A 22,687-nucleotide genomic window follows, 5' to 3' on the forward strand; every position below is an offset into this window, starting at 1 on the left:
TCAGTGCTTTGGAAACTAACGTGCTGTGTGATGGAATTTGTGTTTATATTTTCTTAATATGAAAATATATAGTGTACATTTTGCTGCACATCAAAGATATTTCCAAAACACATTATTTTTTACTGAGTTTTGTTTCCTAAAGTGCCAGGAAGTTCCATGCCGGCGAAAAACACATTTACCATTCAAAGGATAGATAAATTTTACAGTTCAGAGGGAAAGTATACTTTATTTTCACCCAGGAGGAAGTATGTTCTTAACTTGGAAAAATCCAGTAATTTTCTTTTTTCTTTGATAACATATACAGCCTGTCACAGTATTCTCTTATTGAAAGTCTGCAGTTATATGTACATCTCAAAAACTAAATGAGTTTGTCATTTTTTATTCACAGTTTAGTCATGCCAATCCCATTGAAGAATATTTCATTTCCTGCATGTGTATTTCACTTTGACAATGTCTAAAATCAAAAGAAAATTATGTGCAACAGCAGTGTTAATAATGAATAAGTGCTCCACTACTTCTTTAATTGCATATTTACTCATTTCTTTGCTTTACACTGCTTATGTGAATTGCAACATAAAAATGATTAAAGCAAAGAGAACCCTAGCATACTGGTTATTCCCCAACTCTGTTTGGGAATTCTTTTACCTTGAGACTTGTTTGCATGAGCAGAAGGGGACTAATGACCCTGTAGTTTGGTCCGTTTACACTGCAAACCAACCAAACTGTGCACTTTGATGTAATGAACAAAGCATGTTACCAGTTAACAGCAGTATTTCACAAACCTCTTACTGACTTCACAGTATAGAACTTTGCTCTTGGACATTAAGCGCATGCCATGGGATGAAGCGACTGATCAACAACTGATGCACATGAAATTTAAAAGCAATCAGTGGAAGAGCCAGGATGGACTGTAACAATATTATGAAAAAGAAAATTGCTACTCACCATGTACCTGAGATGGTGAGTAGCACACAGGCACAACAAAAAGACTGTCACAAGTAAAGCTTTCGGCCAGTAAGTCTTCGTCAAAAATAGACGACAGACCACACACACGCACAGGCATGGGCGCTCATGCGCAATCCAACGCAACTGTCAAGCACACACAACTGCAGTCTCAGGCAAGTTAAGCCACACTGCAAGCAGCAGCACCATTACATGATGGGAGTGGCGACTGGGTGGGGAGGGGAGGGGAGGAGTAGGGTAGGGGTGGCAGACAGTAAACTGCTGCTGGGGAGTGTGCAGGGAAAATGTGGAGAGAGGGTAGGGCAGCTGTATGACAATGAAGGACAATAAATAATGTTGGTTGAGGCCAGGAGCATTACGAGAACATAGGATATATTGCAGCAAAAGTTTCTACCTGCACAGTTCAGAAAAGCTGGAAAGGATCCATATGGCACAGGCTCTGAAGTCATTGAAATTAAGGATGTCATGTTTGGCAGCATGCTCAGCAACGGGGTAGTCCACTTGCTCGTGGCCACAGTTTGTCAGTAGCCATTCATGTAGACGGACAGCTTGTTGGTTGTCATGCCCACATAGAATGCAGCACAGTGGTTCCAGCTTAACTCATAGATCACATGACTGGTTTCACAGGTAGCCCTGCCTTTGTTGGGGTAGGTGACGTTTGCGACTGGACTGGAGTAGGTGGTGGTGGTCGGAGGATGTATGGGACAGGTCTTGCATCTAGGTCTATCACAGGGGTATGAGTCATGAGGTAAGGGGTTGGGAGCAGGGGGTTGTGTAGGGATGGACAAGTATATTGTGTAAGTTTGGTGGACTGCGGAATACCACTGTGGGAGGGATGGGAAGGATAGTGGGCAGGACATTTCAGGACATGTGAGAAGTAGTTGAAACCCTGGCAGAGAACATAATTCAGTTGCTCCAGTCCTGGGTGGCACTGGGTTATGAGGGGAATGCTCCTCTGTGGCTGGAGGTGGTGGTGGAAGACTGAAAAGATCAGGTGCGGGAGATTTGTTTTAGTACAAGGTTGGGAGGATAACTATGGTCTGTGAAGGCTTGAGTGAGACCCTCAGTATATTTTGAGAGGGACCACTCATCATTGCGGACGTGACGACCACAGGTTGTTAGGCTTTATGGAAGGGACATTCTTTGTATGGAATGGGTGGCAGTTGTCGAAGTGGAGGTATTGCTGGTGGTTAGTAGGTTTGATACGGACAGAGGCACTGATCCAGACATCTTTGAGGTGGATGTCAACATTTAGGAATGTGGCTTGTTGGTTTGAGTAGGACCTGGTGAAGATATTTTAAAAGCTGTATGTTCGGGAGCTCATAAAAATGTTCTGTCAGATTTATGGTCCAAATTTCTGTTTGGGATCAATTGCCAGAGTGATATCTTCCAAATTTGCTTTTCCCCCTTAAAATATGAGGTAGAGTTGGTGGTGATGGTTCTATGTTAGTGAAATTAATGATGTTTACAAGGTAATCTCACTTGGAAGTATGCGGGAAAGAGAAGTACCAGGAAATGCTGACTGTAGAGAAATGATTAAATCTATAGATCTAGCGCAAAAGAAAATTGCAAAATGATTTACCGAATACATTGATATATCCTGCGTCCAATCTAAAACGCAAAAGGTATTTGCTAATATTATCGCTTGTAAAACACATTTGGTTTTAATCAGGCAAAAGAACAAGGCAGCATTAGAAGTGAATATAACACTATGGACCAGTAGATAGCTATGAATGAAATATAGAATAGAGCACTGTGTGTGTGTGTGTGTGTGTGTGTGTGTGTGTGTGTGTGTGTGTGTGTGTGTGTAGGGGGGGGGGGGGGGGAGTCACTTTGTTTGGGATTCATAATCTTTTTTTACACATTTCTCGATACCTTTTCTACAAAATTTATTACTAAAACCTATAGGAACAAAACATTGCTAAAATCCATGAGTATACCGAAGAATATTTGTCACAGCTACAGTTCTACAGTTTCAATTATACCTCACAAGATACTGAGAAATTCCTAAATCGTCTCAGTAGTGCTAGAGGAAGTTTTCAGAACTCTTAACTGGAGGAAAGCAAAATGCATTTTAGTGTAACTTGCTTGAAGCGTCTTTGTTTTGCTGTTGACATTATAATTTGCCTCTAATGCATATAATTTCAGCAACTGACCGAAGAATTTATCCACTTGTATCGGGAATCCGAATACTTATTCAGGGGCTGTGAGTGTTTGTACTGAAGGTAACTCGACTATATACTTGCCATTTGCAATCTTGCACACAAAACTACATTGATCTGCCATCTGTTGGTATCTGGCTGTACTATATCATCAGTTACATGTAGGGTTATCTCCGCATGTGCTCTGTTACGAGTATTATCAGGAATTAAGTGTGTTCGCATGGAAAGAAAAAAAGTGTAATGTTATATGTGAAATCAAATATTTCAGTGCTCAAGGCATTGGTTGTTTGTATATCCATTGAAAGTCAGTAGATGCACATATTAATTTCAGCTGCGTCTTGCACAGGGTTGAGAAAAATCCTGTTTTTATTAGTTTTTTGGATTTTTTCATAATTACGGCTAATGTAGCATTGATACATTCAAAACACTAACTCATTCTTAACAACCACTTCAATAGTGGAAAAACTGGTAAATTAAACAGGCAAAACAAGTTATTAAATTCTCTTGTGTTGGCATCCAGAGCCTTGCACAGTTATCACAGTCCTTTGTTTAAGCAGATGGTTGTTAAGACTGTGTCGTCATGGAAAACTTTCTCAAGTACTGCAATGTTGATCTCAGTGGCAAGAATGAAGTGTCATCTGAAAAATTGCATTAAGAGAAAGGACTTTTCAATGCTTTATTAACGATATGCGATTTACCTCCGGCAACTCAGAATAATAATAATAATCCTATATTGGAAATTGATTCTCCCTCAAGCTGCTCCAGTAGCAGCAATAGTAATGGTTTACGAGTAGTAAGTCATGGTAGTCAACATTAAACTTCAACTCCACTGAAGAGAAAACAGACTAGCCTGCTGGATTTTGTGATTAAAACCATTGATCTGTGGAATGAACGACTGGATCTACTGAAAGCAAAATTCTTGTATGCTAATAACATAACCTTCAGTGCAAATTCAAGTCAAGAATACACACACATGATTCAGGCACTGTGACCTGGTTACATTGGGCCTGATTGCTTCAAATTAAATGAGATATTGCTTGATGAAGATTTGGATGAGGCTGATATAAATGTTAAACTTTAGTTAAAAAGAGCATAATCACATTATACTACGACAAGATACAGCCAACACACATTCCTACTAAATGCACTTGATTTAGAAGCCAACCAAAAGATAGCTAAATATTGTGCAGAATCTTTGAAAAATTCAATCAAAATGTCAGAAGATAATTTTCAGAAAGAAGTATTTGCTGTTCGCACTGATGGTGAAAATAAAGTGATAAAACTGAGGCAGCTTTCAATAGAAGACCTATCTGACTTGTTAACATGTGGTTGTTTGACTCATTGCATTAATCTACTGAGAGATGATGTAGGATTTATAGTTTTAATAAAACTTACTGGTGAAGTTCAAAAGTATTTTTCGAACCACCACCAGTCACGTCGTTGGATAAAAGAACACAGCTCTCAAATCCTGTTAGATGGAATCCCCGGCACGATAGCCTATGCACTTTTATTTATAATAGTTGGAAATATGTAGAAATTGTGACAGAGCACTCTGAAGAAGTCCCTGCCAACAATAGGAAATTTTTGGATAATGTTGTAATTTATAAATATAGAACTCATCTTTTGTGGCACCTGTCAGAGGTTTGCATTGTCTTGGATCTTCTTCAAATAGACAGCATGAATATTTTGCAGAAGCTGTCGAACTATGGATCAGTCTTTTAGAAAGTCCAGGTATAGCACCCTACAAGAATGTAATAAAGAATGAGAGAAATAAGGACTAGAACTCTTTCAATACCTTGCTGATATGCTACGTCCCAGATTCAGAGGGAGAAGATAACTGCTGAACAGGAAGAAATTGCAGAAAACTGACTCAAAAAGATGCATCTAGAGTGGATTTAAATTATTTTGCCTTTTAGGATTGATGATTCCAGTTACATTCCTGCCTCTAAGTATTCTGATGCATTTGTAACACAGTTTCATCCAAATAAATGGTGGATGATAATGGAACTGAAAACAGCAAAAAAAGGAGAAGGAAAGTTACCATCAGGATTTATTACTTTTGTGAAAAGCGTCATTTCTTGCCCTGCCAGCACTGCATCCACTGAGAGAATCTTCTCCATGTACAGGTTTGTTTTGTCAAAATTAAGAAATAATTTAAGAGGGAAAAGAGCCGAGAATTTAGTGAAGATCTATAAATTTGTATGTACTTCCAAATAGGACAAAATTGTACTATTCAATCATTACGATTCTACATCAAGTTATATTTTCCCCCTGGAAGTAAAATGTTAGTGTATTTCTTATATCGCAAGAAAAGTTAAAACATAATATTAATAAAACAAATTCTTATGACAGTAAATAGTTGGTCTGTCTCATTTGGCTTAAATTAAAACCACCCTTGTCTTGCAGCAAAACAACTGAAAGCTCCCAACAAGAGACTGCAGTATAAGTCTGTTTCAAAGATTGCTTCAAAGTGCACTATGCTAAAAGCCCTTTTTAACTGATCAGGTACACTTTAAATGTAATGCAGGTAATTTGTAATAATTCCCAAAATTTTCATTTATCTTTGACAAATAAAGCCTGTGCTAGAACAAATTAAATATTAAGTATATGTAACCAAACAGTAGACAGTGACTCCGCAGATAGCTAAATAAATAAACAAAAGAATATAAAGTTACAGGTTTTTCGTAAACTAATTAGTTTTCAAAACTAAGCATTCTATGTGTAGAGCAGAAAGTTTTGCAATTAGTGTGTAATACTACTTTCGTTAATGGCAATGAAGCATGGACTTTATAGTGGAGGATTGCTCAGCAGGGAACAGTGGGATACATTTTGGGAATTACTGTGACGGGCAGAAAAACAAATGAATGAGGGACTAGAAAGGAGTGGAAGACAAACTATGACTGTAATATGGTGGATGGCACACAGCCAAATAAATTTAGGGTAGATGCACCCAGGAAGTTCTTAGATAGATTCCGAGTGATGAGAAAAGATGTCTGTAACAATGAAGAATTTTTATAAGTTGGGAAGATGAAATTAGGGAATGTGCAGGAGCAGTATGGATTACTGAAGGATAAGTCTAGAGGTGACTTCTGTCTAGTGGTGAAAGTCAAATGGCTGATTATAATGTTATTGGTAATAATACTGTATGTTTACCACTGTGGATGTGGACTGCATTATTTGAAGAAATGCAACAATCTGACTTTTTTAGAACTTTGTTACCATTATGCATATCAAGTTCAGTTCCTGTAGCAATCATTTATTCATGTATTGTGTATGCTTTAACATGAATTTGCATACAACTGGAACTCAGCATTTGCTATGTGGCTGACCTAACACATTTGTTTACATTGCAAATTACTACTAGTCATATATGTGTAGTTTTTGTGCCCCATTCAGTGTTCCATCAGTCACCAGAATAATCAGATTCCTGTCTTGTCTAATATTAAATCTGTAAAACTTGTCTGTGTCTGTTTTTGAACACACTAATCTCCAAAATTACTAAACAGATTTTTATGGGGTTTTCGCTGGTAACTTCAGCATAGCTAGGGGCATTGTGTAGGGTATATATCACCAAAATTTGATCGTGGATAGAAAAGATTACATGTATGTATGTTCCACATCTCCGCTGAAACCACTGGACCCATTATAACCAAACTTGGCACACATCACTTACTGTCTGGAAAGAATAACTTTGTGGGTAACAACCATCTACCTATCAAAGGGGTAAGGGTAAGAGTGGGGGTGAAAAAGTGGTGTAGGCCATGACACACAAATACCCAGATTTTATTCGTCCAGTATTTGAGAAAGGTAGAACTTAGTAGTGACTAGCAACAAACTGTACACAGAATTTCAAACCTTTGCGGTTCTTTTCTCCCCGACACTCCCCACATAATGGTGAAAGAAAGAAAAAAGTTTTCATTTACAACATTGTTTCTGTCCATTTTTGCATCAGGCATGACATTTTAATTTCTTACTTCTGTACTACTAACTGTATTTGTGACACTTTTTGCTAGTGTTCCCATGTACCGCTGAATGTGCCTACAAAATTATATCATTGCATGACGTGTTGTTCAGGGTGTAAAACTTCAAAAACACTGAGATGGGCGAAGAACTGACACGTCGTGCATGATGATTAAATTTATTATTACTAACCTACTGAAACAATTTTGACGAAATTTGGGAAGGAGAGCCCTGAGAAAGAAAATAGGCTAGTTTAGAAAGTGAGTAGTAAAAGATACAGTACTTAAATGATTTGAAGAATGTTACGCAAAAAAAAAATTGAATTTAGGCTTCAAAGAGAAGGGGAGAACAACTCGCTGTCTAGAATACTAGGGGTGGAAGATAGAAAATGAAATAAGTTATTGAAGAATGAAATTTTCACTCTGCAGCGGAGTGTGCGCTGAGAAGAAACTTCCTGGAAGATTAAAACTGTGTGCCGGATCGAGACTCGAACTCGGGACCTTTGCCCTTAATCTGCCAGGAAGTTTCATATCAGTGCACACTCCGCTGCTGAGTGAAAATTTCATTTTGGAAACATCCCCCAGGCTGTGGCTAAGCCATGTCTCCGCAATATCCTTTCTTCCAGGAGTGCTAGTTCTGCAAGGTTCGTAGGAAAGCTTTTGTGAAGTTTGGAAGATAGGAGACGAGGTACTCGGGGAATTGAAGCTGTGAGGACGGGTCGAGTCGTGCTTGGATAGCTCAGTCGGTAGAGAACTTGCCTGCGAAAGGCAAAGGTCCCGAGTTAAGAGTCTCGGTCTGGCTCACAGTTTCAATCTGTCAGGAAGTTTTAAATAATTTATTATTTATAGTCTTCTTTTTGTATAACATGTTACAGACAAGTAAAAATTGAATTGCATTTTGGAACTATCATATTTAAATTTGATTGCTACTACTATTAAAAGTAATTGTTATTGATAGGGACAGGAAAAAATTGTTTTATTTTTTTATTCTGGGTTAATTTTGGCAATTTTTTGCAAATTTCAATTTTTTTTTGTCACATTTGCTGTTACTTTACACCAAATTTTGCAAAAATAGATGATTCCAAATTTTGGAGTTGCCTTTTGCCAAATTAGGGACTATTTTCATCATCGCTTCAAAGTTTATTACAGGGGAAATGAACTGTTATTTTAAGGTTATAAATGAACGTCAGCTTGAGGAGATTAGAAGACAAAATGCAGTTTTAACATTCAATATTTGTCAGTTACAATTATTAGTGAACCGCTGAGGTCAGAATTATAATATTTTTGTAGGGCAAAATAACAGCTTTTGTGATCTCTTAAAAATCACTGGTTCTGCATAATTTTGCTAAAAGCTGATAGTTTCACGTTGTTTTTCACATTATAATTTTTGCGAAATTTTACAGTCCCAAATTGTTGGAAGATACCATTTAAGGTCATAATGGAGCAAAAGAAAAAAAATAATAAGTGCATGAAAGCCTCAGTTAGAAGAAAATTTATAGTGTTACCTGTTGTGTGCTTGCATTTGTTGAGAGACTAACTGAACACTAAAGAAGGTGACATAGTGATTAAGGCGCTGGACTCGGAACATACAGGAATGGTGTTCAAATTCTCATTCCATTCAGTTAGGGGAATTCAGTCTTCCATATGTACCTTACTGCTCAATGCCTCAATTATCTGGTGAGTGTTTATTCTTACTCACTCTGTGATGTGGCCCATTCTGGTACCATAGCTTTTGTATTCTAACCTCTATCTATGCTGTTCATCAGTTTATTAATTTGCAATCTGTTATTCATGATGGTAAAATTATTTATGAGATCAATTCTTGGTGAGTGGTTTTGGATGGGGGTGTCAGGCAAAGCGTGATCTTCTGTCTCTTTTATTATGTTGTCACTTGAAATGATTTCGCGTATTCTTTTATGTTCTTATTTGTCATGGTGTGAATGCTTTAGTTTTGTGTGGTTTACCAATGAAATTCAGTGTTCACTGCCTGTGTTGTGGGAGCTGCAACTAGCTGGGCTGCTTTTGCCGGGAAGTTTGGCTCCAGCATTATATGAAAATGTGGGTAGGGTGCATGTGCATATAGTTGTCAACCTTGTGCACCCACCATCGCACTGCTAGTGTAATAATAAATATATGACGACTTATTTAGTTTTTGACAACCAGATTGTAATTGCCTATTCCTTAAAACATCTGAAATCTTGACAACTGCAGAGCTTAATCTTTGAACTTTGATCAACTAGATCAAATCTATTGAGAAGATCAAAACAAATTAGTTACAAAATAGTTATTAAAAATAAACATGAGAGTAAATTCATTCAGCCATCTTGATTATATTGCTTCATTCCAATAAGCCAATACAGGCAACAAAATATGAAGATTTGGTTACATAAAAGGTAGCAGCCTCCCTAAGTATGTTGTGTAGTACTGAAGCAATGCTGAGTTGTACGGAACCACACAGCTACTTCTACTGGAAGTGTATTGTGTTTGTAACAGAGAACTGACAGAATCCCCCCCTTTTTCAAGCGTCAACTGTCAATCACTTTGTTGTTCTGATCCAGGTAAAGATAAATGTTTGCTGTAACTGTGATATAATAGCTGTGTAGGGCATAAAAGACAAACATTACAGCATTGAAATAATGGAATAAACACAAAATTACGAAGTATGAGAGATGACATTCAGGACTAGAGAACAAAATGAACACATTGCTTAGATAGTATGGACAAAAATTGTAAGCCCAAAATATTGCATGTATGCCAATCAAGAGAAGGAACAACCTTTGGTGAAACAAAGGAAAACTTGGGAAGACTAACACAGGCAGCATGAAGTAACAGTTATATCATGTAATACAGGAAGAAGGACGATTACACATTCTTATTTGGTTGACTGATACAGCACTGCTTTGTCGTCAGCCCGTTCTTAGTTTCAGCAAAAGACTGTTCATTTGTTACTGGTTTATAAAATTTTAAACCGTTTTCCTTAAGAAACACTTTACACCAAATAATACTCTGCTCCCATGAACTATACGATTTAATAGTTTTTCTCTTCAAATCGAAACTTAAGTCATTTTAAATTAAAGGTTTTATTTCTCAGAAGAACTGCTTTCCACAGTCACAAAGCTGCCCACAGTTATTGTCGTATTTATTTTAATTATGCCAAACAAATTAAACAGTGGTTACTGCTGTTATTATTTACAGCTTGTCTTTGAATATTGATGTTATCAGAACATTTCATTCAGTTTCCGAATTTAATGATTGATGAGTCGTGTGTCAAAATACATGAATTTTGTGTGAAAAGTGTTTTTTGTTCTTTGTTTCCAAATATAGATAGATAATTTCTTTTTTACATGCAATGGGAAGGAAATTGGAGTGGAAAACAAATCCTGTGTGAAGATGGAGATGTTTAAGGCAGTTGAGGGAATACCGAAGTCAGAGATGGGCATGTATAAATTCTGAAACTGCAACTGCGAGCTCTACACTGTCAACAACAGTTAAAAATAGAGCTCCAGTTAAGAATAATAGAGAATTACAGTATTGGCAGAATGCAGTTTGGATGGATCTGAAAAACAGGCTTCATTATAAATACAATCTTTTCAGAATATTGGAACACTATCAGTCAAACATACAAGATTGGGCAAAAATTTTGAAACACCAAAACAAATGTGTGCTTCAACATAAATGTAGATGCTAGCCAAGTCCACATGTTGCGCAGTTATATTTGAATATTAACGGCACCGGTCCAGTATCCTCAGTTAGTCGGAAGCCATCAGTCATGGTGAGAGTTCTTTTCTGTGTAGTTACAAGTGCATTGTGTCAAAGATCAGTGAATTTGAACATGGGCAAATTGTTGGTGCTTTTGTGGTTGGTGCTTTCATAACAAAGGTAGCCGAAGTGTTTGGTGTTTCAGGAGGCACAGTATCGAAGATTTATATCACATACAGGGAAAACAAAAAACTTCATCTGCCAAGTCACAATGCAGATGAAACAGTGTGTTGATTGTGACAGGCTGTAATTGAAGAGAATTGTGGCAAAAATAAGAGGACGGCAGCTGCAAAAGTCAGTGCAGAACTGAATGTTTCCTTCACAAACTCTGTCAGGTCAAAAACAACCTGAATTTAGCTCCATTAGTTGGGAATTGCAGGGTGAACTGGAAATCGATGTATGGGGGGGGGGGGGGGGGGAGAACAGTTGGATGGTGCCTACTGTGTTCACTGACTGGATTCTCAATTTGAATGAGTGATTTTATGAGAAAACCATTAACATGCAGTTATTATTAATAATTGTCTTGCATACCAAAGTATTAAATAAAAGTCTGAAGCTTACATTTTTCTTCCAAATATGACACTTGTTTACCAATCCAGGGTGGCAATTCTTCTGGAAAACTTGGAATTGCATTTTAACCTCGAAAAATCAGGGAAATCTCAGGTAATTTCAGAAATGTCCCATTCTTTCATGCTAATTTACCATACTTACCAAACCACCATCTTGTTTTGAAAATGGATGATTATTTAATGAAGATTTTGGGAAATTCTGTACTCTATTATATTGTCCGACAGTATTATTGGATGTATTTGTTACAGTCAGTCACACGCACAGTGCTGTTTATGATGGAAAAAGAACGTGTCAATGTAGATGAGTCTGACAAATTTGGCAAGGAAATAAACAGTGTAGCTCCTGTCACCATTAAATCAGAAATGCAGAACATGATGAAAAGCAGGTACAGCCATTTAAATATCCATTCAAATAGTAAAATGGGGAAAATTTGAAAGCATAAATTGTAGAAAGCATTAAGAGATATTTTCCCAGAAACCAGTATTTTAGCAAGAAATTGAAAACTGTATTGTAATAACAAAATCGAAAATTCTATTCTGATGACGTTTATGAATTCAGATACAAATAACAACGGAAGACATATTCTAATTACGCAGTGTTATAGGAATCAGTTATTTTTAGGTCACTGGGGCTTCGAAACTGTCACTGAAACACACTTGTTTGCCATGTGATACACTCATATCTTCCTTAAAAGTGCATTATTAGTATTTCCATCTTTCAAATCTGCGGGACCTCAAAATTGAAACAACTCACTCCCCCTCCCTCCTCCCCTCTCCCCCTCCCTCCTACTACCCCCTCTCTCCGCTCCTCTCCCCATCCCTCCTACTACCCCATCCCTCCTACCCCATCCCTCCTACTACCCCCTCCCTCCTACTACACACTCCCTCCTACTACACACTCCCTCCTACTCCCCTCTCCCCCTCCCTCCTCCCCTCCCCCTTCTACCTCCTCCCCCTTTTACCCCCCACCCTTCTCCCCTCGCCCCCTTCGCCCCTCGCTCCTTCGCTCTCCCCTGCGCCCTCCCCCTTCACCCCTCTCCCCCTCCCCCATTCCCTTTTTCTTCCCTCTCTCCTCCTCCCCTCTCCCCCTCCTCCTCCCCCCTCCACCTCTACACACCCTTCCCCCTCTATATGCCCTTCCCCTCTATCCCTCCACCTCCCTATGTCCTCCCTCTATATGCCCTCCCTCTATCCCCCCTCCTCTCTCCCCGCCCTTCATCCCCCCTCTCCCCGCCCTCCATCCCCCCTCTCCCCGCCCTCCATCCCCCCTCTCCCCCGCCCTCCATCCCCCCTCTCCCCGCCCTCCTCCATCCCCCCTCTCCCCGCCCTCCTCCATCCCCCCTCTCCCCGCCCTCCTCCATCCCCCCTCTCCCCGCCCTCCTCCATCCACCCTCTCCCCGCCCTCATCCATCCACCCTCTCCCCGCCCTCCTCCATCCCCCCTCTCCCCGCCCTCCTCCATCCCCCCTCTCCCCGCCCTCCTCCATCCCCCCTCTCCCCGCCCTCCTCCATCCCCCCTCTCCCCGCCCTCCTCCATCCCCCCTCTCCCCGCCCTCCTCCATCCCCCCTCTCCCCGCCCTCCTCCATCCCCCCTCTCCCCGCCCTCCTCCATCCCCCCACTCCCCGCCCTCCTCCATCCCCCCACTCCCCGCCCTCCTCCATCCCCCCACTCCCCGCCCTCCTCCATCCCCCCACTCCCCGCCCTCCTCCATCCCCCCACTCCCCGCCCTCCTCCATCCCCCCACTCCCCGCCCTCCTCCATCCCCCCACTCCCCGCCCTCCTCCATCCCCCCACTCCCCGCCCTCCTCCATCCCCCCACTCCCCGCCCTCCTCCATCCCCCCACTCCCCGCCCTCCTCCATCCCCCCACTCCCCGCCCTCCTCCATCCCCCCACTCCCCGCCCTCCTCCATCCCCCCTCTCCCCGCCCTCCTCCATCCCCCCTCTCCCCCCTCCATCAATCCCCCCTCTCACCTCCATCCACCCGCCCTCACTCCTCCATCCCCCCTCTCTCCCCTCCCTCTGTCTATCCCCTCCCTCATGGCCCCTCTCTCCCCTCCCTCATGCCCCCTCTCTCCCCACCCTCATGCCCCTCTCTCCTCACCCTCATGCCCCCTCCCTCATGCACCCTTCCTCCCCACCCTCATGCCCCCTCCCCCGTGTCCCTCCCTCTCCCCTCCCTCGTGCCCCTCCCTCTCCCCTCCCTCGTGCCCCTCCCTCTCGCCCCTCCCTCTCCCCTCCCTCGTGCCCCTCCCTCTCCCCTCCCTCTCCCCTCCCTCGTGCCCCTCCCTCTCCCCTCCCTCGTGCCCCTCCCTCTCCCCTCCCTCGTGCCCCTCCCTCTCCCCTCCCTCGTGCCCCTCCCCCTCCCCTCCCTCGTGCCCCTCCCTCTCCCCTCCCTCGTGCCCCTCCCTCTCCCCTCCCTCGTGCCCCTCCCTCTCCCCTCCCTCGTGCCCCTCCCTCTCCCCTCCCTCGTGCCCCTCCCTCTCCCCTCCCTCGTGCCCCTCCCTCTCCCCTCCCTCGTGCCCCTCCCTCTCCCCTCCCTCGTGCCCCTCCCTCTCCCCTCCCTCGTGCCCCTCCCTCTCCCCTCCCTCGTGCCCCTCCCTCTCCCCTCCCTCGTGCCCCTCCCTCTCCCCCTCCCTCGTGCACCTCCCTCTCCCCCCTCCCTCATGCCCCTCCCCCTGCCTCTCCCCCCTCCCTCATGCACCCCCGCTCCCCTCCCCCTCATGTCCCTCCCTCTCCCCTCCCCCTCATGCCCCTCCCTCTCCCCTCCCCCTCGTGCCCCTCCCTCTCCCCTCCCTCATGCCCCTCCCTCTCCCCCCTCCCTCATGCCCCTCCCCCTGCCTCTCCCCCCTCCCTCATGCCCCTCCCCCTGCCTCTCCCCCCTCCCTCATGCCCCCCCGCTCCCCCCCCTCATGCCCCTCCCTCTCCCCTCACCCTCATGCCCCCTCCCTCATGTCCCCTCTCCTCCCTCCCTCAAGCCCCCTCCCCCCCTTTCATGCCCCCTCTCCCGTTTCCCTCATGCCCCCTCTCCCCCCTCCCTCATGGCCCCTCCTTCTGCCCTCCCTCTCCCCTCCCTCATGGCCCCCTCTCTCCCCTGCTCCACTCTCCCCCTACCCTCATGCCTCCTCTCCCGCTCCCTCCCTCCCCCTCCCTCTTTCCCCCCTCCCTCCTTCCCCCTCCCCCTCCCTCCTTCCCCCTCCCTCTCCTGCCCCCTCTCTCCCGCTCCCTCCCTCCCCCTCACTCCCTCTCTCCTGCCCCCTCTTTCCCCCTCCCTCCCTCTCTCCTGCCCCCTCTTTCCCCCTCCCTCCCTCTCTCCTGCCCCCTCTTTCCCCCTCCCTCCCTCTCTCCTGCCCTCTCTCTCTCCTGCCCGCCCTCTCTCTCTCCTGCCCGCCCTCTCTCTCTCCTGCCCGCCCTCTCTCACTCCTGCCCGCCCTCTCTCACTCCTGCCTGCCCTCTCTCACTCCTGCCCGCCCTCTCTCTCTCCTGCCCGCCCTCTCTCTCTCTCCTGCCCGCCCTCTCTCTCTCTCCTGCCCGCCCTCTCTCTCTCCTGCCCGCCCTCTCTCTCTCCTGCCCGCCCTCTCTCTCTCCTGCCCGCCCTCTCTCTCTCCTGCCCGCCCTCTCTCTCTCCTGCCCGCCCTCTCTCTCTCCTGCCCGCCCTCTCTCTCTCCTGCCCGCCCTCTCTCTCTCCTGCCCGCCCTCTCTCTCTCCTGCCCGCCCTCTCTCTCTCCTGCCCGCCCTCTCTCTCTCCTGCCCGCCCTCTCTCTCTCCTGCCCGCCCTCTCTCTCTCCTGCCCGCCCTCTCTCTCTCCTGCCCCCCCTCTCTCTCTCTCCTGCCCCCCCTCTCTCTCTCCTGCCCCCCTCTCTCTCTCTCCTGCCCCCCTCTCTCTCTCTCCTGCCCCCCTCTCTCTCTCTCCTGCCCCCTCTCTCTCCTGCCCCCCTCTCTCTCTCTCCTGCCCCCTCTCTCCCCCTCCCTCACTCTCTCTCCTCCCTCCCTCTCTCCTGCCCCCTCTCTCCCCTCCCTCTCTCCTGCCCCCTCTCTCCTCTCCCTCCCTCTCTCCTGCCCCCTCTCTCCTCTCCCTCCCTCTCTCCTGCCCCCTCTCTCCTGCCCCCTCTCTCCTGCCCCCTCTCTCCTGCCCCCTCTCTCCTGCCCCCTCTCTCCTGCCCCCTCTCTCCTGCCCCCTCTCTCCTGCCCCCTCTCTCCTGCCCCCTCTCTCCTGCCCCCTCTCTCCTGCCCCCTCTCTCCTGCCCCCTCTCTCCTGCCCCCTCTCTCCCGCCCCCTCCCTCTCTCCTGCCCCCTCTCTCCCGCCCCCTCCCTCTCTCCCGCCCCCTCCCTCTCTCCCGCCCCCTCTCTCTCTCTCCCGCCCCCTCTCTCCCGCCCCCTCTCTCCCGCCCCCTCTCTCCCGCCCCCTCCCTCCCCCTCCCTCCCTCTCTCCCGCCCCCTCTCTCCCCCTCCCTCCCTCTCTCCCTCCCCCTCCCTCCCTCTCTCCCGCCCCCTCCCTCCCCCTCCCTCCCTCTCTCCCGCCCCCTCCCTCCCCCTCCCTCCCTCTCTCCCGCCCCCTCCCTCCCCCTCCCTCCCTTTCTCCCGCCCCCTCTCTCCCCCTCCCTCCCTTTCTCCTGCCCCCTCTCTCTCCCTCCCTCCCTCCCTCCCTCCCTCCTTCCTTACCCCTCTCTCTCCCTCCCTCCCTCCCTCCTTCCTTACCCCTCTCTCTCCCTCCCTCCCTCCCTCCTTCCTTACCCCTCTCTCTCCCTCCCTCCTGCCCCCACCCACCTTCTCCCCTTCTCCCTCTATCTCTCCCCTCCCATTCTCGTCCCCCTCCCTCTCTGCTATATGTTTTACATGAGGATTTTGTTTTGATCATTGACAACATTAAAAGAGTTTTAATTCAAACACGAGGAAGGATGAAATCGCACAGTGCAAGGAGAAACAGATATTTACAATTTCTGGTTACTAGATGTCAGTAAAAAATTTTGGAAGAATGTACAGAAACCAGTTTGACCTGCTCTTGATTCCATGGCAAGTGAAATGGGCTCCAACGTCATTAGGATTTCCACTCATCAGCACCAGTACATTCAATTCAAAAAGACAGTGGTACAAGTTACAAGTAAAGTTTGCATTTCTAAATTATACGATCAATATTTAAACAGAGCAGAAATTGGTTGAGGACATCATTTACCACTTTAGAAGACTGGATTAACTAAATGACACATTGCTGAACATTTGCAAGAAATATGGAAGATTAGGGTTTAATGTCCCACCAATTATGAAGTCATCGTAACTGTAGGACAAATTTGGATTGTGAAAGAATGGGAAAGAAAATCCGCCCTATCATTTTCATAGAACGTATCCCACTATTTGCCTTAAGCAGTGTCTGGAAACCTTAAACTATCTTAATGACAGGTAATTTGGGAGAGGATTTCCAGGGAAACCTCCCAAAAATCTTGATCGGGACTTTACAGAGGGCTTTGATACCCAGTTATCTCAGAAAGCCAGTGCACCACATTGCTTAGTAGCCATTTGGAAGGAAAATTTCATAGGAAGTGCTATTCTTGTGTGTGTGACTACCTGGATACTGAATATTCTGATACTTGACATTTCGTAATTAGAAGCCAATTAAAACCAGTGGCTATTTAAACTGTTGTATTTATATTGCTCCTTTTCTGTCAAGTGCATAAACTTTTGTTCACTCTGGCCTGCTCTCTCCTCCCTCCTTCTGAAAAATTATTAACTCTCAAGCAGAGGTCCCCAGTGGTGGGATTGACTTTTTTAAACCACCTATATTAAGAATTACATTTAAACTAATTAATGGAATAAAAATAATGATCAAAGTCATTTCGATAAAGATTTAAAAATAAAAATGAATTCCTCTGAGATTCAAAACCGCATCCCACTGCTTCTGAAGCCCATCTTGTATCCATTACACCGTGCAACCAGCGTATGTATTAAAACTTTTTCAATGCTTTTGATTGTCACATAAAATTCCGTGTTTAGTTACCAGGGCCCACCAGGGTGACTGGCTGCAGGGTATGCACCTGGGATCTTAACTTATGTCACCATATATTTGATTTAAAAAAAAAATAGATTCCACTGCTCTGATTACTCGTTCTCAGAGCAGCAGAAAGGCCATTTCATATGCACTGATTGTGGGACTTGTGACTCTACCCCCCTCTAACCCCCAGACTTTTGTACTAAGGTTTAAATTATATGCAGGCCAAAAAGTACTTAAATGTTGATATAATTTAAGTGGAAAGTAACACATGAATAAATATATATTTTACTACAATACATCCTACATTTCTCAAAAAAAGGAGTGTGAGGAATATGAGTAGCTATGGCTGCTGTTTGATTATAGTGGTGTTTGGCTGAAGAGGTCAGTTGCTTTGGTTTGGCTCTTAAGTTACTTTCACACAGCCGTATCCCGCATAAAGATTTTGTTTGCTCATCTATGGGCAGCACTGTGGTATTTACATGAGATGGCATGTTTATCAGCTTCACATGTCGGCCTTTCAGCTTAGTATGTGCTGACACAGAAACTGCTGAGTAGGTGGGGAAAACCTGCAAGAAATGTGGAGGAAGTACTTAGGGCTTTAAAAAATGAGTGGCACTACAATTTTTTGTGTTCGCAGGAACAGTTTACTGAATAAATGAATAGAGATTATATTACAGGTATTCCCTGCCAATATCTACACTCTTTTTCCATTGTACTAGCAGTTTTCATGTTTACATAGCAAATTGTTCTTTGGGGGTATCCCAGTGCCACTGGTGGACAACTGCATGATGTTCGTCATTGGTTCATTGTTGTTCATTGACAATGGCAGTACATGTAGCTGCACGTTTCCATGTTGGGAGCAGAATGCCATGGCCTTATTTTCCATGGTGACTTCGTTGAATGTTTCGGCCGATCACTGAACTGTAGTAACAATCACTGTTGAGGACGATATTAGGAGGGAACTACCCCACCAGCAGTATTCTACCTGATCCCGGATCACAGTCACCATTTGCTTCTGCACAAATGGTCCCAGCTGTGAGTTCTTGGGACGAGGACTAGGTATGCTTCCACTCCATAGACTGGCTTTTATATTCTGGAATCCCGTGGAAGAACCTAAATTCATCAACGATGACCAGATGATCAAAGAACTCCGCTAGATGTGCACTGTGCTGTCGCATCGACCATACTCATCACCTCACTTACACTTCAGTTTCTGCACCATGGTGAGCGATTGAGGCATCCATTGTGCACACGCTTTCTTATCTTCAAGGGCGATGGTACAGAGGGTTCCCCATAATAGATCTGTTGGCTTCTCTAACTCGTCAAATGTGATTTACCTACACCCCATTATCAAGTAATATGCATTCTGGGCATTGTTTGGTTTCTGTGTGACTGCTTTTGCATTTTTCTGCACTGTTCTTGCTGTCTGAACTACCATATCTGTGACTTGGTGCTGTTTCTCCTTATACGGCTACTAACCTCTTGTGGATGTCTGAAGCAGTCGCTCTTACCTGCAGAGAAATCACACTGTCCACTATTGCCCATACTTGCCGGTTTCCATGTTGTCTTATCAATAACCACCAGCATACTCACAAGTCAGAACAAATGCTGCTGCAATTTGTCACCTATGAGAAGCAGAAACTAGCATCTTTATATTCACGCATGCATCGACCCACATTGTAGACTGTTCCTTTGCAGGAATTATGGGGATATTACCAATCAGTATTAAAGGAACTAAATAAGTTCATTTTTGCCCCCTCATGCTGCAGTCAGGAATTTCTGCTATTGCAGAGCCGTATTGAGTTACTTGTTTTTGTATTTCATCTCTAGCATTCTTCTCCCCTCTAATGCCCATTAAAAAACCTGGTTACCATTGTTACATTAGTTATTTAATAACTTGAAAAATACAGAGATCTTTTCACTGTTGTTTGTCCTTCAGGTCCAGGAGCTAGAAATACAACCATTCCAGGTATATTGGGAGCAGGATTACCAAAACTGACTTCTGAACAACAAGATGCAGTAACTCGAGCAAAAAAATATGCTATGGAACAGAGTATAAAGATGGTACTCATGAAACAAACGCTCGCCCACCAGCAAATGGTAAGTATAAAAAGGGAGTTCAACATGACATTCGTTAACAAGAAGGCAGGAACAGTTGTTATATTTAAGGCATCTTATTACCAAGAACATTACAATCTAAATACTTGGGATACATTGTTTGTTAAGGTGCTGCATTAGAAACTATTTTTAAGGATAAAGAGAGAAAGAAGTATTATTTAAATAAAAATAAAGTTTTTTAATAACACTTTTAAATTGGACTAGAAAGTATAAAATAATTTCTCCTAGCCCATTGAGATTCCTAGCCCCATCCACACACTTCTGAAAGTATTTTATTGTGAATTTTTAATAGCCATGGAAGTGCTTGAAAGATTTATAAAAAAAAACGCGGGATGAATACAGTAGATAAGTTACTTGAACTATTCATGCATCAGTTTTGTATTGCATGTGCCCAACATTTGATGAGATTATGAGAGAGAAGTGTTAAATTCCAAGTTTATTTTCATACCTTTTCAGCTGATCATATCTGAAATAGAATAGTGTTATACCAATTTACTAATAAAATATCAGTCTGTTTCATTTCTATTTCCCTAAGAAATAAAATAAAGAAACAAGGGATGTCACATAATCTCCCCCTCATCCCTCTCTGTCCATCTCCCCCTTTACATCTCTGCTCAGCCTTGTCTGTCTGCAATTTTATTCTACCTGTAAAACATACTGGTCATGCAGATGTCTGGGCATTAGTGATGTTTTTCAGGCCTCTTCTACCGATCAGACTGACAAAGTGAGTTAATATTGAATTGTCATCCAGTTCTGAGCTATGTTTAAGATTTCAAGTCTCTCTCTCTCTCTCTCTCACACACTCACACACACACACACACACACACACACACACACACACACACACACACACACACTGGGAAATTACTTTAAAATCATGTGCAGAATTTGTGTGGGACAGACAAACAGGAAAGAAATCTAATAAAAATGTCATTGTTTTCAATCTTATGGCTGGATTGCTCTCCACACTACTATATCTTGTGCAAGCCTCTTCAGCCCTCTGTAGAACTACTACACCCACATCCATTTGAACCTGTTTACTGCACTAGCCTCTTGGGTTCCCTTTACAGTTTTTCCCCCCACACCTACTCCAATACTAAATTGATGTGTCATATTGTATCATATCAACCAATCTCTTCTCTCATTCAAGTTGTGGAAAAAAATTTTTCTCCAGTTCAATTCAGTACTTCATCATTTGTTATTCAATCTACGCATCTAACTTTCAGCAGTCTTCTGTAGCACCACATTTCAAAAGCCTTTTTTCTGTTCTTGTCTGAACTGCTTATTGTCCACTTTTCATTTCTGTACAAGGCTACAGTCAGATGAGTGTCTTCAGAAAAATACTTAATAATATTTAAATTCGATATCAACACATTTCTCTTCTTCAGAAATACTTTTCTTGCTATTTGCCAGTCTAATTTCATATCTTCTCTGCTTCAGACATTATCAGTTACTTTATTGCCAAAACAGAAAAACTTGTCTACTTTTAGTATCGTATTTCCTAATCTGATTCTCTCAGCAACACTTATTTTAACTAGACTACATTCCATAACCCTCATTTCATTTTTTCTTAATGTTCATTTGGTATCTTCTAAAGACACTCTCCATTCCATTCTACTGCACTTAAAGCCCTTTGTTCAACCTCAAAATTTTTCTTTCTTCTTCCTGAACCGTAATTCCTTCTCCAAATTTTTCTTTGGCTTTTTTTTTCTGCTTGCTCAGTATACAGATTGAAGGACATCAGGAATAGGCTACAGTCCTGTCTCACTCCCTTCTCAAACCTCTGCTTCCCATTCAGGCTCTTTGACTCTTTCTAACTGCTGTCTCTGTGCTAATTGTTTATAGTCTTCTGCTCCCTATATTTTACCCCTACTTCCTTCATAATTTCAAAGAGTGTATCCCGTTATTATTATAGAAAACTTTCTCTGAGTCTACAAAAGTTATGAATCTAGTCAAATATATCTTTTAAGATAAGTTGTAAGGTCAGTATTGATCTTGCCTGAATTTAGTTTCTGTGAATATTTTCCAATCAATTCTTATTAAATTGATAGTTCGGTGGTATACACACTAGTCAGCACCTCCTTTCTTTGGAATTGAAATTACTACATTATTTCTTAAGTCTGAGGGTGTTTCCACTGCCTCGTAAACATAGTGAAATGATGTTGTCATGGCTGGCCCTCTCAAGGATATCAGCAACTCTGATGGAACGTTGTCTGCTCTGGAGGCCTAGTCTCGCCATAGGTCTTGACAGTATTCTGTCAGATTCGTCTTGCAGTATTGTATCTCCCATCTCATCTTCATCTACTTTCTCTTCTCTTTCTATAACAGTTACAGCTCCTCTATATACTCCTTCAGTCTCCCAGTTTCCCCTTCTTCGCTTAATTCTGATTTTCCATCTGGGCTCTTGATATTCATACAGCTGCATCTCCTTTCTCCAAAGGCCTCCTTAATTTTGCTGTAGGTGGCATCTATTTTTCCTCAGATTGTACATATTTCTATAGATTTACATTTGCCCTCTAGCCACTCCTGCTTAGCTATTTTGTATTTGCCTTCAAGTCTCATTTTTTAAACATTTGTATTCCTTTTTGCCTGCTTCATTTAATGCACTTCTATGTTTTCTCCTTTTGTCACTAAATGTCGTATATCCTGTGATATCCAAGGATTTCTCCCTCCCTCCCCCCTTCCCTCCCTCCCTCCCTCCCTCCCTGCCCCCTACAACCTCTTCTTTAATGTTAATGTCTTGAGTTGTATAAGCCTGCAGCACATTTTTAAAGTGTTATGTTTTCCGTTTCTTTAAAGTGTAATAGCATTTTGTTAAAGACAAACAATTAATTTCTACCCCTTTTTTTTCCAGCAAGCAAAATCATTCCAGCGTCATCAAGCTTTGGCCCTTATGTGCAGGTCAGTGATCGAATATTTGTTGTATTGATCAAAATATAAAAATTTATTTCAATCATAAACATTGCTGATCATTGTAGGCCTATGAAGAAAGTCAGTGTTCATATTAGAAAGGGTGGCAGCAAATTTTAACATGCATGCCTGGCTTGGTTACACACAAATAATTCAGTTTTTGTTTTCCATTAACTGTTTGTACTTTCTGAGTCAGGATTGGATAATTTAAGGACAAATTACACTAAAGATCTGTGCTTTCTGTGGAATTTAGAGCACAGATT

General features: G+C 43.5%; 1 protein-coding gene across 4 annotated transcripts in view; it reads left to right on the forward strand.

The window, feature by feature from the left end:
• Positions 1–22,687, forward strand: part of LOC126181765 (poly(U)-binding-splicing factor half pint) — a 119,059-nt gene that overhangs the window by 42,612 nt on the left and 53,760 nt on the right. For all 4 annotated transcript variants that reach the window (XM_049924797.1, XM_049924799.1, XM_049924798.1 and 1 more), the window contains 2 exons: positions 19,336–19,496; positions 22,369–22,415. In XM_049924797.1, coding sequence (XP_049780754.1) covers positions 19,336–19,496; positions 22,369–22,415 — 208 coding nt within the window. The remainder of the gene's footprint in view (positions 1–19,335; positions 19,497–22,368; positions 22,416–22,687) is intronic.

The sequence above is a fragment of the Schistocerca cancellata genome, chromosome 1 (genome assembly GCF_023864275.1).
Source record: "Schistocerca cancellata isolate TAMUIC-IGC-003103 chromosome 1, iqSchCanc2.1, whole genome shotgun sequence".
NCBI classification, from domain to species: Eukaryota; Metazoa; Arthropoda; class Insecta; order Orthoptera; family Acrididae; genus Schistocerca; species Schistocerca cancellata.